The sequence below is a fragment of the Penicillium manginii genome, assembly GCF_028828005.1.
Source record: "Penicillium manginii strain IBT 31320 chromosome Unknown utg000005l:1.0-5665137.0:1.0-5668048.0, whole genome shotgun sequence".
In the NCBI taxonomy this organism is placed as follows: Eukaryota; Fungi; Ascomycota; class Eurotiomycetes; order Eurotiales; family Aspergillaceae; genus Penicillium; species Penicillium manginii.
This window is the reverse complement of record NW_026643106.1, coordinates 2,044,453-2,061,778: the sequence shown is the minus strand read 5'-3', so window position 1 is coordinate 2,061,778 and position 17,326 is coordinate 2,044,453. Positions and strand designations below refer to the sequence as shown.

Here is a 17,326-nt window from a genome sequence, read left to right as displayed (position 1 = left end):
GGTCGAAAAATTGCATACAGTTAATAGGCGAAATAAAAATGCAGAATCATGAGTGTATTGAGTGGCCAAATGTATGTGTAGGTATACAACCAATACCACACCGGAAGGGTAAAAATATCATTAAATTGTATACACAGAGGCCGAATAGAAGTGTAAATCAAGGCGCAGTCGGTATCAGTCTCAGCCAGCGCCGCTTGTAGCCAGGTCTGCAGGTTGAAGTGCGCCACAAGTCCATTGAATCAAACCAACGCCCCGAGCACCATACAAAAAAGGAAAAGTAAAATAGAATCGAAAGTGAAGTAACAAAACACCGATCAACGGTCAGACTGTTAAAGACAACCAAGAAAACAAGGCGTAAGGCGTATCAATGGGTCATCAAACCTCCATGGAGTCTGCAATCTCCTCACTCATCGCGCGGACCATCCCTCTGCTACCAGAGCGCGAGCGAATCTCCTCATCACTGAGCATATAGTGGTCATCGTCATCTCCGACCAGAAGAGAGGACTTGGATTGATGATGTATCATCTCATCATCACTCTCATCCTCACTTGGACGGAGCGAGGATTCGGCCCGGCTCCCAAGCCAGTACCGGGCCCGCTTACTCGAGCTGAGGTCAGGTGTGAGGTATCCGTCATTGAAGGTCCGTTTACCGGTCGGCGTGGACGCCATCTCATCCGGTGTGTGGCTGAGGATGGGGATCGCTCTGAGATAGATATAACAGACACGCTTGCGAATCGGGTTGAAGAAGAAGTAGTGCAGACTCCAAATGGCACCGTCGTCGGCGTCGGACGGGTCCTCCTCCGGAGAGTACGAGTATACCGAGCACTCCTTGAGAGACATGTGTTCATCTACAGTTCTCCACATGCGGGGGCCCCATGAGGATGTGCTCGTGTTATATGATCCGGACAGGGTGGCAGGGGATGAAGGGGAGAGATCGAGTGACTCGCGGGGCCGCAAGTTGAACAAGGTGGAATTGACCGTGTTCATCACCCGCTTAAGGTATCGCTCGCGGCGGAAATCAGTCGGTCGCAGGACGTGTGAGAAGTCGTAGTCCGGATGACTAGCGTTGAGTGTTGCGATCAAATAGGCGAAGGTACGACGACTGGAGTGATCACTCAGGGGGCCGAACGGGCTGGATCGCGATAGATTCAGCGTCTCGGCAGCATCGTGGGCGTTGGGAGGGGAGAGAGAAGCTGATAGGCGGAGGATTGATTCATATTGGGCCTCAAGCGATTGTTCGATATGGTTGTACAGCTTCCGGTCGGAACGGGCAGCCTTGGTAGTGTACAGATCACAACCACCGGCGATATGACAGTCGGCCGTGTCGAAATTCATGGAACTCGTGACATCCTCGAACTCGGGCAATGGAACGAACTAAATAGAGTGATGGTGAGCATCGCGGATCGAGTGAAGTTGCGATATGAGTAACATCCGGGGAGCGATCCGGGGGGGGGATGGGGCGATCCCCATAGCGACCGGGGAGAGAGATCAAGGGGATAGTACTCTCCACTTACCTTCATATTGATGATAGATTGTTGTCGGGTCCAATGAAGGGATCGCCTTGGGATCTCAAGGTACGAGTAATTGCGCTGATCCTCAGAGGATAGATGAGAGTGATGAGAAGATGACGCGAGGTGGTCGCGCCGAGGACGGAGATGGGGTCGCCGATCGGCGATAGCCGCAAGCAGGCAGAAAGGGTGGAATTAGGAAGGATTATACTCAACCACGACCAGGGGGGGGAAGTATAGATGAGAAAAGAGGGGATAGAAGGGGAAAAGAGGGCGAGAGAGATAGAGAGAGATAGGCATATGGCCAACCTTAGGAACTCCCTGCGCGGCGACTGCGACCGGAGAGGGGGGATGTCACGTGTTTGGCTGGCCAGTGAGCGGGCGTGGTGACCTCACGGGTGGTCGATCCATGGAACGAGAGGAAGTTGCTGAGTTGATGCTGCGATATCAGATGATAATAGGATGAGAGTGGTGAGAGAGAGGAGAATGGTGAAGGGAAGACTATAAGCCCACTCGCTCCAGGTTGCGTGACACTTCTTCTGTATCCTGACATGAGAACAATGGTGGTATTGATTAGTATAGACGCTACAAATGACAAACAAAGAATCCCGCTACATGATCTTGGTGACCACATCTTCCTCGACCTGGGGAGTATTAGCCCAGTGCGGGATTCGCAGTGGATGACAGGGTATAGTGTATAGTGTATGGGGTAGGGTATGGGCATGGGCATGGGTATATGGAAACAGATGCTTACCTCCATATCCTCCAGGCTGTCCTGCTGGCTGATACATCGTAGTACATTCTTCTTGCTGCTTTCTTGCAATTCCCCCGCCAATAATAACTCATCCAGGATGAAATATGCCTTTTGGAAATTGAAGATGATGTCCAGCTCACACACATTCCCGTAGTATTTGTCCATCTGCTCCACATAGCGGTGCACCACCTCCAGGGTGATCAATTCATTGTCGGTCGATGAACATCCCGCGATGAAGAAGAGCGATGCATAGCGACGGTAGACGACTTTCGAGTCTGGTCCAGATATCCGGGGTTAGTTGGGGCGAAACTCCTAAGGGTATATAGGCATAGATAGGTATAGGGGAGAAAGGATGCCACCTTTGTATTCCAGAAAGTTGCACATCCGCGTCCGGCGGGACAGCACCAGCTGGGTCACATCCTTGATGATCTTGGCCTTCTCCTTGGGGGAGAGAGTGGTGAACCACTTGGCGAGGCGCTGGAAAGGAGAAAGAAAGGGTCAGATTGGGCTTCGGATTGAGGGGACTTGACTTCAAGACGGGAATTGGGGTGGGCGACGAGGGGAACACACCACTTTGCCCTGGCGGGAGAGGAGAATCAAATAACTAAGGACTAGTATCAGTATATTGCATGCGATTGCGGTAATCCGAGCATCTCACCTGATGGGCATGTTGGGGTTGTGTGGAGGGAAAAGGGATGGAGAACGGGAGGCGTGTCAAGGCCGCGGAACACCAAAGCTCTGGACAATTTCTGCTTCAGAGTGGAAGTGGAGAGCGGAGTGCCCCGCCCTAGAAATTTTGGGATGGGACTCCCTATCGCAAAGGATAGAGTAGATAAAGATGAAGAGATGAACAGTGACTACAGCATAATTTCCCAGGTACTTCAATAGCATCGGGCAATTTGTGATGCTGACATGGTCACGGTGTTCACTAGATGAGTCAAGGTTTAAATTGACTCTTACTCTGGAGGTAGTAATACTCAACTCAACACTAGTTCCAAGGTTAGTTAGCTACTACTAAATAACTGTTACTCTCTGAAGAAACTGTTACATCTCTTCAGACATTATAAAATAAGATCCAATGCTCATACAGGTATAAGTCCAATGTTTAACCAATAATTATTAATGACATCATAGTAACACAATATCCCGAGGTGACGCCCGTTGCACATTATAATTATAAAAGAACATAACAGAAATCTCATCCAAAAAATCTTCCCGTGTTTCCATTTTCCGTTCAACTCAGAACAGGCATCGGCCGCATCATGTCGTACAAATCATTCACCCAAGCCCAATGCAGGGCCCGTGAGCGCCAATAACCAATCATCCATGTTTCACCTCGGGATCAAAGCCGACGTGATACAATAAAGGGAAAGAGGCTGGACCAACGGCGGACTTTCATCTCTTTCAACCCACTAATCTTCCAAGAGATACCGACCAGCTTTACTACTCCTTCCCCCACCTCCATTGTTCTGATTCATTTAGACCTGGGCCATGTTGGGCCGACGGCCGCTGGCGCTGCGGCCACGAAGGTTCACTGTAGCAGAGCGAGCCAAGAAGATGGAGATGAAAACGGAGGCCATATAGCCCGCCCAGCCAAACCAGAGGAAAGCTGTCGAGGCCTGGGCTTCGCGGCAGCGCTTCGAGGGGTTGGAAGAGCCGTTGGTGATCTCGTTGTTGAGAACATACGACTAGCAAAATCAGCTTTGTTTGGTTCTCTCTTTCGATGCGCAGAGCCATTTGTATATAGCTATCCATGACTAACCTGGTTGCTGCACGAGTGGGCGCCCAACTTAGCAGCCAGCGCGATCGCGGCGCAAAAGAAGAAGACGCAGTTGAGCGCGTCCAACACGATCACAAAGATCGGGTGAATAGCCCAGTCCGGGTTATACGTGGCTGGGACCAGGTATAAGAGCGATAGCATTGAAAATGCCGCAAGGAACATGGTGTAGTTGATGGAGCTTGGGTTTCCAGCGAACGCTTCGTTGATGATGTTACCGATGAGAGACATGATGAGCAAAGTCCAAAGGAACTATAGACAGGGTTAGCTCGAGATCGTGCGCCTAAAAAAGCCATATCGAGCTTGACCTGTAGAATCACGTACCTCCCAAGCTCTAAGGCCCAACTGAACACCCCGTAGGCCCATTGTAATAGATATGCGGTGGTTTTTTGCTTAGATCGCGGGTAGATCGTGTGGAGGCGGGAGGGGATCGCGTCGGCGCAGGTTAAAGTACCTGGGGAAATTGAAGGCGACAGAGGTGAACTTGATTTTGATTGTGACGAGAAATTCTGCAGGTGCGTCTGGGACCGGCGTGGTTATAAATTCGCGGATGGGCCGGAGGGGCCCCCTGATGTGGTGACGATATAGAAAACCTACCAGATTCCTTTGCTACGTCATACATCGACGAGCCCGGGAGCCGCCGGCAGCCTGTCGATCCGGAAATCGTCAAATTAAGCATTAAAGCTGCAGGTCGACTACGACTCTGAAGAACTGGTAGACCTTGTCAATGATCAAATGAGTTGGCGTTGCGACCGAGCCAGCTCAGTTCGAGTCGCTGGTACGGGCGGAGTATAGTTAACTATGTATACAGCAGTCTCCACTCCCTGCTGATTTTTCCGCCACGGGGAAGGGAGGGGGGATCGTCCGTGAATCATTTCCTATTTCTCATAGTGATTTTCTTGAAATGGAAAGTGATCTCGAACAGAAAGTATGAGAACGCACATTCTACATGTTTGTAAACTCGATACAGGTACATTCTTTGTACCAGATCATGCTTTATAACGCGCATATGTCCTTCATTACCACAAATGTTCCTTTTGAAAAGAGAACTTGAAATATCAGACCTCGGGATAAGTCCAGACAAATAGGCGACAAAATAGTTAAAAGATGAAGACATCTTGAAAGAGCCCAACTAAGTGTAACAACTTTAGAAAATAATTACACTTTATATACGCGAAGAATTCCCTCCGCAAATTGTACCTGCTGGCTCGAAACGACCAGGCCTTGGTGCTTTTGTGAGGCCGCTAGCCTACCTAGTACTAGTAGGTACATTGCTTAGTACATTTGCGCTCAGTCTGTAGGAATATAACAACTTGAAAGAAACGATTCCATTCACAGCCCAGGCCTAAAAATATTGTAGTATGAGGTTTCACGATGATTCGCAGCAAACTTTGAAAGCTCAATTTAAAAGCCAGCGAGGGGTCTTGGACATATTCTTTCCAAAGCGCGCTGCTTCAATACAGTCTAACAGGGCTCCAAAATGAAACTGCCTGCCAATAATTCCCGGTCCATAATGAGCGAACTTGGAAGAATTCGTCATCACATTACGCGCATGCTTTGGTGCAACTGGCTCCCCAAGCATGCACCAACATGTGTCTGTTATGAATCTTGCCTCCAAGATCCTCTAGCTCTTGGATGTATCCCTTATTCAAGGCATGCTGATACACAGTGCGATTTGTCGTGATTACCAGCTCCACACTCGAGTTCTTGCGTCGACCCTGGCATAAAATGGTTAACAAGGCGAACTCTTCAAGAGAGAAATGCGGGTTTCCAAGAGAAACAAGATCTATAGAGGCATCTGTCGCTGAGTTAAGAACGCTATAGCAAGCCGCGAGCATGCAGTGAGACGTATCATGGACTGGCAAGTGTTCTTCTCCAGCAATAATACCAGTAGCCTCTGGTGTCAGTCCTTTTATATGGACCATCGCAGCAGACGAGGTCGTGGCAAACCCGGCACAAAAGGCTTTCATGTCGGATCTTATGGGCTGCAGGGCCTCCATTCCCCGGACAAGAGGTATTTCAGATCCTGCTATTTGCCCAATGTAATAGCCTAATAGGGGGAAGACGGAATCATTGGGCTGGAACAGAGGCGGGATGTCGATGCAGAGCTTGGGCAACCGACCCGCTGTGGTGTGGCAGCCAACATATGGGGCCCGGCCTGTCAGAGAAATGAACACATCTAGCAAGCCGGGGTACTTCTGTGTTCGTGCTCCGAGGACAGTATTCGCAAAGATCACAGTGTTAGACTCGGCCCAACCAATTTGTTCGTCAGCTTGTGGTGCGGTATCGAGCAAATAAGGTGCATGTGTGAAGCTTTTCTGCGCGTCCATCGCAGCATACACATCTGCAAGGAGCGATGCGCTCGTAGACATGCCAGACTCAGTCTCTAGTTCTCTCCACCGAAGCTGGTCAACTGAAATCCCATTGAGTGTGGTTGGAACCGGCACTTTCCAAGGTTCGCGCCGAGTTTCAATAAAGTTTCAGCGAACAAGAGACTTCTCGGCCCTAGGTAGCAACAGGCATCGATGTGAGCCTGAGAAATATCGATGAGATAAGGCGCCCCCTCCAAAGCGGCATAAGAAACAAGCACTTCCATTGCGATCTGAGCTGCTGGCCTATGCTGGACCTTGAGGAACTCATTTTCCTTAGTAGACAGCGTCATCTCGTTTTGTAACCGAGATAATGCTTGTAACTCTCTACCAGCAGGGTGACTTCTTATAACTCCATCATGGCTAATATGAATTTCGTCTGCAGACTGCAAAGACATGAAATCATCTTTATCTGGAATCACAATGACTGGGATTGACTTTCCGAGCATGACTTTTGAAATCAAAATCCCTAAAATCAAGATAGCATCCAGTCTTTGAAAGATCATTCCCGCGGGACCATGTCCATTGGTCAACAGCTCAATCATGACACCGCTTGCTACACAAGAGCCTAGACAGCCTGGAATGGCAAGGAATTGATCAGTGATGACTGAACTGTGAAGCGGGTGATGGAAATCAATGATCCTGCCAGTCTCGGGATCAACGCCCATCATGAAACTCAGCGGCGTATTCGAGAAGAGCAATTTGCCTTCCCTGGGTGTATGGCCGCAGGACTGGAGAGAATCTTGATAGACATTCCAAGGTTATGCTCTAAGTTCGATTTTTGCGAGGATGAAGACAGCAGATCTTAAAATGGAGTGTTTATCTAGTTTGTGCGGGTTTGTAAATGGAACTATATCGCATATCCAAGGTTTTGAATCTCAGATTCGAACTTGAAGAAGAGAGTTGAATGCTGTCGGAGTTTCTCTTATACTTTAAACAAACCCGCACGTCCATTTCGCCGAAGCCTTCTTCCACGGAGTTTATCTTGACCTAATCTTGAATAGTCATATCAACTCTCGATTACAATCGTGGAGGCTGAATAATTCATACCCCGGTCCTGACTGGGTGGGGCAACTGTGTGACTTCCCCATTTGATTTTGAATGGCAAGTGAAGGCGATTACATAATCGCGTTGTCGAACCGACTTGAATTATCTACCAACACAATCATGCAATTTCTCGGAGTTGCCATGGAAGCATGCACCGCCCATACACCGGTCCGAAGATAGCGTGGGAGCTTTGCTCATTGGACAAAATTGAGTCTTGACTGCGTAAGATGACGAGCTATCATCGGAGGCAAGCAACTGACTCTTGCGAGGCGGTTCTAGGAGGAAGAAGCGGCTCAAATCATGTACGGATGTTGCATATACGTCGTAACACACGTATCAACTCCACACACATCGCCGGGTAGACAGTCTCGCGATAACTGTCTAGGTTTCGCAAGTTGGTTGAAATGGGATCGACTTGCCGAATTGGAGGCCTCAACCCCACAGGGAAAGGATGACTTTTTCCGTCTGAGTTAATCAGCCAAGAGAAGGCATGTGTTGCCGGTAACGTGACTGTCCGCTTGTAAGTATATGAATAGCTGAGACGGCAACATTAGGATAGTTAAGTACTAAGTCGAAGATCTTTTAGGCCGTCTACAGAAAGATCCATCCAAGAACTCATTTTCAACTTTCTATCTGCTCCACTTTCCATTTTTGCTCAAAATGAGTCGTATCTTCATGTACGACCCCCGACTTCTTGAGAAAGTGAGCAATTCGTTCATTTGAAACTGACTTACGACAACAGCACGGGTGTTACTGGTTTTATCGGTGGAGACGTACTCCATGGCCTGACTCAAGCGCTGGCATCTTCTAGCATAGTCGCACTTGTGCGTAATCAGAGCCAGGCAACTGCAGTTGCTGGACGGTTTCCTACGGTGACACCGCTGATCGGGGACCTGGATTCCAGCGCTGAGATCCAACGAGCGGCTTCCGATGCTGATGTCATTTTGAGTATGTATCATCATCTAGCTTAAAATCACGAGCCAGACGGACCCTCCTAAACATGTCAGTAACTAATATTTGAAACCATAGATCTCGCAAGCTCGAGCCATGTGTCAAGCGCCAAAGCCATTGCCGAAGGATTGTCGCAAAGTCAAAGGAAAAATCCAAGTAAGGACTCCAACTTGTCGTGCTGATTGATAGCCCTCGCGATATGATGCCAGAACTGACACGCCATTTATCTAGCATGGATTCAAATTGCTGGTGGGAGTATGTTATCCATTTCGGAGATAGAGTCCAAAACATTCGGCCAGCCTGGTTCGAAGATCTACAATGACTTTCAAGGCATTTCAGAAATCCATGACATTCTTGCCGCATCCCCTAAGCGCGCCGTGGATCATCTCGTCCGTGGACTGCCTTCCAGAAACCCCCACGTTCGGACGGCAATTGTCTATGGCCCACTCATCTATGGCAAAGGCAGAGGGCCCGTGAACCAAAGGAGTATTCAAATCCCAGATCTTGCCAAGGTGGCTCTACAGCATGGGCGAGGTGTTCATGTGGGCCGAGGCTTCAATACCTGGAGCACTATCCACATCGCTGATTTGACGAATCTCTTCGTCAGGCTAGTTATCGAGGCCTCACGAACTTCGAATATGCAGCTATGGAATGAGAATGGTGTCTTCTTTGCTGAAGCTGGAAAGATAGTAAGTTCAACCAGGAATATCATCTTTACCCCTTACTAAACATTACTTTTGAAACACAGTGTTTTGGGGATATCTCCAAGAAGATTTCAGCCTACGCCCACTCACAAGGTTATATCAAATCACCTGAAGTAATTGAGATCGACGCAGCTACTGCAGACAGACTCACCCCGCACGGATCTGTGATTTGGGGAACCAATGCCCAATACCAAGCAATTCGGGCCCGTGAAGTTCTTGGGTGGCTTCCCAAGGCACATGGAATCGAGGATGAGATTCAACGAGCGGTTCTGTCCGAGGCAGTTATGTTAAACCCTCGACTCGCTGAAAAGCTGGTCTAGTTGTGATTTGAGGCCATCCTGAACATACCAAATAATATAAATATTGGTTCTATAAGGGGTAATATAATTACAATTTTGTACTTCGGAAATTGCGTGATGACAGGGTTGTGGATACACCTGGCAGGCGAGGCCCCCTGAGTGCAGCTGTGCAAGAAATAGCAATATCAGATAGCCCCAGGTGAAGGATGGACAATAGACCCAAAAGTAAAAACTCGATACTAGTACTAGTATCTGTTGAACCTCTTAAATATGCTTTTTTTCCCCACTAGTCCTGGACCTACTATTTGCTACACCAGACTGCCATCGCACCCATTACTCTTGGATGTGTAGTTCAAGTTAGTCGAAAAGAATCAGCTACAAATTTTACCAATGCCAAAAGCGCGCAATTTCCCGAGCATTATGCTAGAGTAGATATCTTACCTCACGGAGCAAAGCTGAAACATTTTGAAGTCCTTTCAAGTTCAAATTGCTCTTTATTTATTTTCTGTGGTGGGTTGGTTGGAATTTAAGGTACGGGGAAGAGTTGATTGCCACTGATTACAAAGTCAGGGCTTTTCTTCGGAGCTTGTGCACCTTCTCACCCCCGCCTCTTCTCACCACACCTATGACTGCATTTGTGCGCCCATGACTAGACATCTCACCAAACCTTATTTTGCTGGCATTTTGGAATTTTAATAAAAGAATACAGGAAGTGGCAGCCGAATGGTCAGCCACAGTCGCTCCCTGACGGGTTGCGCCGCCTGTCGCGCCCGTCACCTCAAATGTGATGAAACCCGACCGAATTGCCAAATGTGTCAGATCACTGGCATTGAGTGCCCAGGGTATAACGGTCAAATCAAGTGGCCGGTCGATGGAGCTAAACTTCCAAGGGTTGAACCCGATAGTCCTGAGAAACGTGTCTTTCGTCGGCCACTCTATCAAGGTATCTCAGCCACCTTTATTGCTTCAGCGATCCTATTTCTAATGACAGTCTAGGTGTCGAGCAACAATCAATGGTACAATTATTGGTCGATAGCTTGGGGCGGAATTCAGCAAATACGGCACTAGGCAGTATTGATCGTTGGCTTGACAGCCCCTCCGGTCCGAACTTTTTTCAAGGGCCCTTTGGCGTCATGGATTTCCAAGGTGACAGGCTCAACGATTACAGAAAAATCCACGACACGCCGCAGCCTACACGGTCCGGGCCAAGTCAGTCATCCTGTCACAGCCTTGAAACCGAGAGCTTCACAGATTATACGAATACCATCGCCGACGAGACACACACTAATGCCAATGAACTGCATGTGGGTCCCACGCCATCTCCTGCTGAGATTCTCTACGATGGCAATCTTGGTAGTCGTCCAGATGGTTTCGATCAAACAGCTCTATCCACGAACTCATCGACACCATGCCCTCTGCCGATTTCTACCCCCATTCCGCCGCGAGCTCCGGAGTTACTTCGCCATTTTAAAGACCACGTCATTTCATTCTCTTTCCCTTTAAGAGGAAATCCAAATTGTCCCTGGAAAACTGTACATCTTCCTACCGCCATGGCAGCCTACGCAGATATACTTGTTGGCAATAAAGCAAGTCATACGAGCTTGTCTCTCCTTCATTCCATTCTTTCAGCCAGCTGTCTTCATCGTGCAACCAGATTACGGAATGCACAGGAATACGAGAGCTTACGCATTTCAAACCATCATCTTGCTAAACAGCACCTTCAGCTTGGTTTGGAAGAAGAGATGACAGGCAAAAGACCAGTGAAGTATAAGGAGCTGCTCATGTCAATACTATCTATGGTCGTCCTTGAGGTTTTTCCACGCTTTCCCGTCTTTTTACCCTCGTACTGACGTGGCTTGTAGATTTCTGCCAAGTCATACAACGAAGCTCAAGAACTTCTAGTCGAAGCAGAATGTTTGATACGACGACGTGGGCTTCCAAAGTCTTGCAAGTCCTCCAAAGTCCGTGCTATTCATCATGTCTATACTTGGCTACGCATAATGGCGGAGAGTACTTGTGGCTGTGCCCTCGTTCGTGTCTGTCCCGCAAGACCGAATTCGAGCCTTGTGGCCGATGAGGGGACCAAGCAGTCTCTACGAAGTTTCCGGTTGTCCGATGCCGCCTCTTTGATTGATCTGGACATGAACATCCAGAAAGATGATACAGTTGGGCATTACGATATCCATCTTGAGCTGATGGGCGCCTGGACCAATACCTTATTCCCGAATATGTATGGAGTACCGGAATCCCTCATGGGTCTCTTATCACAAACTATTCGTCTTGCCAATGAGCAAGAGCTCCTCACTCGCGACACAATTGTTGACGCAGACGTTGTCACCAACCTCAATAAGCGAACGAAGACTCTGGAACACCATATTCTTTCCTGGGAGACGCGGATGGGGAAAGACTCATGTATTCCTTTCTCGCCACTTTCTCGGGGGGCCGGCACAAAAAATCAGCATGAGCCTGCACCGCTACCTTCCTACAATGCTTTGGCCATGCATCAAAGTCTGATATTGTTCTACTATCGCCGAGTCCACAACATAAACGCCATTATCCTACAGGAAACAGTGAAAAAAGCGATGCGGTTTATAGAGCAAGCATGCGGCTCTAACGAGAGAGAGGAACACAATGCCTCACTACTTTGGCCTTGTTTCATAGCAGCAAGTGAGGCTCTAGACAGAACGGTTCAAGATCGTCTTCTGCACTGGTTGCGAGACATGTTAGATAGGACAGCTGTTCAATCCTTTGCTGTCGCTGCTGATGTCATTCAATGTGTGTGGAGGGCCCGACAAGAGAGAGGGGATTTTACCCTTAGTTGGTTCGATGTTCTTGGGCACGACCGATGTCCAATTATAGCGATATAGAGTTAAGTGTCTTGACTGATTGGCCCTTGAGGTCTATATACGTAATTTTCTCCGAATAACTTAGCCAAAAAAAATGGGATAGAGAAGTTGACTAACAAACGACTGCGAACCTTCTAGAGGACTTGAATTTTGGTTGCCAGGTAGCATCTGCTGGATTCCAAGACTCTTCCGCCCTCAAGTTGGAGAATTTGCCTACAAGATGGAAGATATTAGCCCACGCTCTAGTCATCTTCTTACCTATCTATAAAACTTACGCGCTCCGACGTCAGATTTTCGTCCTCGTTAGATGATATGCAACTCACACTTAGGCTTTTTTAGACGGACCGCGATCATAAAGGAATACAGATCGTTCTCGCATAAACAGGAGATGAAACTGAAGATCTCCTTTAGAAACTACTACTCTGAGGGTGTTTTACGCGTCGGCGTAGCTCACCCATCCATTCAACATTCACCGCCATTGTTCTGCCCAGATATCGTGCACTCCATGGGACCGTCTTTAGCATCTCCAGGATTTTTGTGAGAGGTCTTCGCTCGAACAGACTCGGAGACTTCAGTCAAATGACCAACTGATCTAACACCGATATGACGCCTCCACCCGATGCACTCGACCGCTCCAGACACAGTGTTATGCGAGTGAACCCCCAGCGGGCCACGATAGAGCGTAAAAGCAGGAAGGCTCTTTCATGTGACCCCTGCCGGCAGAGGAAAGTGAAGTGTGATCGGTCTTCCCCATGTAGCCAATGTATCCGTCAGAAAACACAGGAATTGTGTCACTATACCACCGGGGCCCGCAAGCGAACAGCACGAACCGCCTCTGGTAAATCCTCTTCGCGCCCGGATCAGAGCCCACCCCTGCAACCTCACAGGGCCTCTTCACCTCAGTTTATGGGCTCTGGCGTTGAAGAAATCTGTGCCTCAGACCATGGCGGACGTGCTGACAACGCGCCATGCAGCCCGCACAGCCACTTTGCTAGCCAACTAGGTATAGATCCCGCCGTTCAAACATTAGGCCAGTCATCATTCCCCGGCTCGGGGGCGGCAACTCGGTTTTTTGGACGAAGTCATTGGGCGTTGACCGTCGACATGGTATATTCAGCTTCCCGCTCTACTTAACAAATTGAACCTTTATTGACTCCTTGAAAAGTTTCCCGACTTGAGAGAGCATCTTCGCAAGTATCATGAGGCCAAGCGCAGTACTGCTCAGTCTGAATTTTCTGATTACATGTCGATGCGCCAATCAAAGCAGTTGATGAGACAGGATCCTGGGTACCGCATCCAGATCCAACCAAGCCTACATCCACCGCATTTGAAGACCCTCATTCCAAATCGTCAATTGGCAGACCACCTTGTCAGTTTATATTTCTCGTCGTTTGAAACTACCTTTCGCATTCTGCATTTTGTCCAGTTTCGCGCGGAATACGACACATTCTTTTCCTGCCATGGAGAAGAGGACACGTTGACCGATTGGTTGAATGAGATATTTTCAGCAAAGCTATTGGCTTTGATGGCATGTGCCAGCTGCTTTGCCAGTAGGGAATCTGGAGACAAGACTGGTGATTCTTATGTACCACTTCGGACAGCCAAAGAGTGGATTCAAGCTGTGGTATCCTGGCTGAAACTGTTAACTAATCGCGCAAGGCTAAGTTGGGACATTCTGCAAATCGAATGTTTACTGCTACTTGCTCAACAGGCTATTGGACACGAAGGTGATTTCAGTTGGCCTGCCGCGGGTTCTGTTGTCCGAAATGCTATCTTGATCGGGCTTCATCGAGACCCATCTCATTACAGGACGATTTCCCCTTACTGGAAAGAAATGCGCCGCAGACTTTGGGCAACAATCGTGGAACTAGATTTGCAAGCAGCGCTCAGTTTAGGCGCTCCTGTCTCAATATCTCAGAACGAATATGACTGCCAACCGCCATCCAATCTAGAGGACGAGGATCTCAAATTCGATGCCACAACTTTGCCGCCACCGCAGCCACGCGACAACCTGACAAGAACTTCTTTTCTGGCCATTCTCTCCGAGACATTTAATGTTCGCTTGCATATTTCTCGATTAATTAATAGCGTTCGCCTGATGGCCAGCTATGAAGAGATTTTGAAACTGAGTGATACTCTCACTGATCATATTTCAAACCTCCCTCAAGCAATTACCGAAACTATGGCTGAAGGTACAGCCGACGATTCACGCTTTTGCAAAAATGTCCTTCTTTTTTTGATATACCGATTCCTTCTTGCGCTGCATCGACCCTATTTTCTCAGCATTGGTGAAAGTGGCAGCAAGACTTTCAACTACTCGCAGAAGATTTGTGTACAAGCAAGTCTTGCCATGATGTCCCCACTTGCAATTTTCCTCCAAAGTTCTCAGGCCAAGGAGCAACCTATGGGTGGCAATTGTTACCTGCAATTAAAGGGAGGCATGTTCCGCGACGAGCTATTTCATGCAGCTGCGACCTTATGTTTTGAAATTCGACTACAATCAAAAGACAACTTGCTGATTCCATATTTGGGCTCCGGTCTTGGAATGAACGCTTTCTCTGGACAAAATAACACAGACGGCCTTTTTGAAACGGTCGAAAATTGCATGAAATATTTTGAATTAAAAGTAAGAACGGAGAAACAGGCATCCAAGTCATTCATGCTTCTTCATATGTTCTATGCGCATGCAAAACATGCGTCGTTACACCCAACACATCGATCCCGACGCGGTGGCGAAATTGATCATGAGTACTACACACTGGAAATGGCTTGCCCGCGAGCTTCAAAACGCTGCCGGGAGTTGCTACTCGACGGCGTCCTGGAACCATTTTTTTCTACAAGCACAGGCGGAGTCAGACAGTCCAGTTCAACACTCGCGAACAATGTGAGGGAAACCTTTAGCCAGACTTGCTCGTCCGCATCGGTAATAATATCACTAACAAATACTCATAGGCCTCCCAAACTGCAGGATCTTTCGTGTCTATGCAACAACAACCACAGCCTCATCTGACCCCTACTCCTTCCAATCAAGGCATGACGTCTTTCCCACCGGAGGAACTGGGTCCGGAGTTCTATGTAAGTTTTTAACCCCCGGAACACCCATCGGTAGATCCAAGGGCTAACCAAATATTTAACAGGATATGGGTATGGACTGGGACTCAATTGCTGATCCATTCAATTTCTTTGAAAGTGGAGATTTCTGGCCAGTGGATGACCCCTTGATGTAGGTCAAGATATAAAGAAATGCTTCTTAGTCCAAGTCCGTGGATCGACAGAGCTTGGCAAGATTTCTATTAAAGCCATAAATTCCATTACAAGACAATTTGTTAACTATGCATTCCCCCGGGGTATTAACAGAAACAAAAAAGACCTCAAAGACCTCAAGGTTAGAGGTGATCGCATCATACATTCTTAATTATCTTCAATAGTTACACACGTCAAGGGTTTAGGGTTTGTATTGGTTCGAGGACATCGCGAGGAGAGTGTGCCAGGTTGACTAGTGAAGATACAGAATGAAAGAGAAGAGTTTCTACTATGCAGTGATGAGATAGCGGTGATTGGTTTTGAAAAGAAGCATAAACTTTGTATCTGAGAAAATCAATATAATCTTCATTTAATAAATTCATTCGTTCAAGTGACGAGGTTTTGATTGAAGTATGGTGAGATCGAACGATTGTATCACTAGATGACTGCGCGCTCTGTCAATGGGCGACCCTCGGGGATACGAGAGAACGACAAAACACCCAAATCCAAAGTTTTGAACCGACCATGCACGATGAGTTCAGAAATGGCCCGTCCACAAGCGGGTGCTTGCTGACTACCGTGTCCGGAGAATCCAACACAGAAGAAGAAATTGGAAATGGTTTTGTGTGGACCGACAATGGCATTGCAATCAAAGGTGTTGAACTCGTAGTGTCCCATCCATGAATCAGTGATACGAGCAGATTTGAAGTGAGGGACCCTGTGAGAAATTACAGGCAAGATCTTCTTTTCCCAGGCATCTTCAGCAAAGCTGAAGTCATCAACATCAACTGCATTGTCGGTACCAATTGGCGGACAGCCTACAAGATAATCCTTTGCAGCATAGGATCGGAAATGCACGCCGGAAGGATCAATTGTGAGTGGCAAATCTTCGGGCAGCGGATCATCCACCTCGAAGATGTAGGTATACCGACGACGAGCCTCAATGGGGACTCGTATACCAGCCATCGAGGCTACTGGTGCAGCACGGGTGCCAGCAGCGTTGACCACATTGTTGGCTATGATTGTCTCGCCACTGCGTAAGGTAATAGTGCTGACACGACTTGCATCAACTCCTATATCGACGACTTCGTTGTCGATATATTCAACACCACTCTCACATGCAATCTTGCGCATCCATTGGGTCATGCCAAGAGCATTAAAACAGCCTTCGTCCTTGGTGTTCAAGCTCCCAGAGTCAAGGTCATTGATATTGAACCATGGATACTTGTTCTTAATCTCAGCAGCAGATATCATAGCCGTACTTGCACCGCAGCTCTCTTGTAGCTGCTGGTCCTCCCGCAGTATTTCCGTGAAGGTAGGAGAGTCGGACAGATACAGGTAGCCGAAATTGCGGATAGGAGGGTTTGGAACACAAGGATCCGGGCCAAATTCGGCGCCAAATTTCCTCACAAAATCCGCAGCGTATTGAGCAATTTTGACGTTAATCTCGGTTGCAAATTGCTGTCGCATGCAATTGTTGCTTGCCTTTGAAGCCGAATATTGAAGAGACGGGTCTCTTTCGACTACCAAGACTGACCCCTTGAAATCAGGATCTTGGCTGAGATGCCAGGCAGTGGAGGAGCCGCTAGTAGCACCTCCAATGATTACGACATCATAATGCTGGCTGGAAGGGGAAGTGGTGAAGTTGTTGGTAGGCATTTTGTGTCGACTGAATAGTCAGAAGAGTTGAAAAACTTTGAATGACTTGTCTAGGATGAAAAGAGATAATTGAAAAAAATAGACATGAATATAGATTTAAGCAGCTTTTTTATATGAAGGTCCCTCGGTTCTTAACTCTCCATGTCAGCTATGAACATTTTAAGATTGA

At 47.9% G+C, this 17,326-nt stretch overlaps 8 protein-coding genes across 8 annotated transcripts; 3 read left to right on the top strand and 5 right to left on the bottom strand.

The window, feature by feature from the left end:
* Positions 1-375: 375 nt before the first annotated feature.
* On the bottom strand, positions 376-1,520 carry N7533_007152 (RNA polymerase III-inhibiting protein MAF1; the record flags this gene model as incomplete). The annotated part of the gene is made up of 2 exons (XM_057103802.1): positions 376-1,374; positions 1,515-1,520. 2 exons carry the CDS (start codon positions 1,518-1,520, stop codon positions 376-378), a joined length of 1,005 nt encoding a protein of 334 aa, XP_056958759.1.
* A 599-nt stretch (positions 1,521-2,119) lies between these two features.
* N7533_007151 (AP-1 complex subunit sigma) lies at positions 2,120-2,931 on the bottom strand (the record flags this gene model as incomplete). The annotated part of the gene is made up of 5 exons (XM_057103801.1): positions 2,120-2,152; positions 2,263-2,537; positions 2,622-2,739; positions 2,833-2,866; positions 2,921-2,931. The coding sequence occupies 5 exons, from the start codon at positions 2,929-2,931 to the stop codon at positions 2,120-2,122; spliced, it is 471 nt and encodes a 156-aa protein (XP_056958758.1).
* Positions 2,932-3,740: 809 nt separating this feature from the next.
* N7533_007150 (MARVEL domain-containing protein) lies at positions 3,741-4,405 on the bottom strand (the record flags this gene model as incomplete). Its single annotated transcript, XM_057103800.1, has 3 exons — positions 3,741-3,950; positions 4,025-4,291; positions 4,364-4,405. The coding sequence occupies 3 exons, from the start codon at positions 4,403-4,405 to the stop codon at positions 3,741-3,743; spliced, it is 519 nt and encodes a 172-aa protein (XP_056958757.1).
* Positions 4,406-5,583: 1,178 nt separating this feature from the next.
* On the bottom strand, positions 5,584-7,076 carry N7533_007149 (uncharacterized protein; the record flags this gene model as incomplete). The annotated part of the gene is made up of 2 exons (XM_057103799.1): positions 5,584-6,485; positions 6,557-7,076. The coding sequence occupies 2 exons, from the start codon at positions 7,074-7,076 to the stop codon at positions 5,584-5,586; spliced, it is 1,422 nt and encodes a 473-aa protein (XP_056958756.1).
* A 1,039-nt stretch (positions 7,077-8,115) lies between these two features.
* On the top strand, positions 8,116-9,430 carry N7533_007148 (NAD-dependent epimerase/dehydratase family protein; the record flags this gene model as incomplete). The annotated part of the gene is made up of 5 exons (XM_057103798.1): positions 8,116-8,132; positions 8,198-8,403; positions 8,485-8,562; positions 8,638-9,095; positions 9,155-9,430. The coding sequence occupies 5 exons, from the start codon at positions 8,116-8,118 to the stop codon at positions 9,428-9,430; spliced, it is 1,035 nt and encodes a 344-aa protein (XP_056958755.1).
* A 1,112-nt stretch (positions 9,431-10,542) lies between these two features.
* On the top strand, positions 10,543-12,276 carry N7533_007147 (fungal specific transcription factor domain-containing protein; the record flags this gene model as incomplete). Its single annotated transcript, XM_057103797.1, has 2 exons — positions 10,543-11,208; positions 11,272-12,276. 2 exons carry the CDS (start codon positions 10,543-10,545, stop codon positions 12,274-12,276), a joined length of 1,671 nt encoding a protein of 556 aa, XP_056958754.1.
* Positions 12,277-12,858: 582 nt separating this feature from the next.
* N7533_007146 (transcription factor domain-containing protein) lies at positions 12,859-15,482 on the top strand (the record flags this gene model as incomplete). Its single annotated transcript, XM_057103796.1, has 4 exons — positions 12,859-13,362; positions 13,421-15,139; positions 15,208-15,330; positions 15,393-15,482. The coding sequence occupies 4 exons, from the start codon at positions 12,859-12,861 to the stop codon at positions 15,480-15,482; spliced, it is 2,436 nt and encodes an 811-aa protein (XP_056958753.1).
* Positions 15,483-15,936: 454 nt separating this feature from the next.
* Positions 15,937-17,157, bottom strand: N7533_007145 (NAD(P)/FAD-dependent oxidoreductase; the record flags this gene model as incomplete). Its single annotated transcript, XM_057103795.1, has 1 exon — positions 15,937-17,157. The coding sequence occupies one exon, from the start codon at positions 17,155-17,157 to the stop codon at positions 15,937-15,939; it is 1,221 nt and encodes a 406-aa protein (XP_056958752.1).
* Between the last annotated feature and the right edge of the window lie 169 nt (positions 17,158-17,326).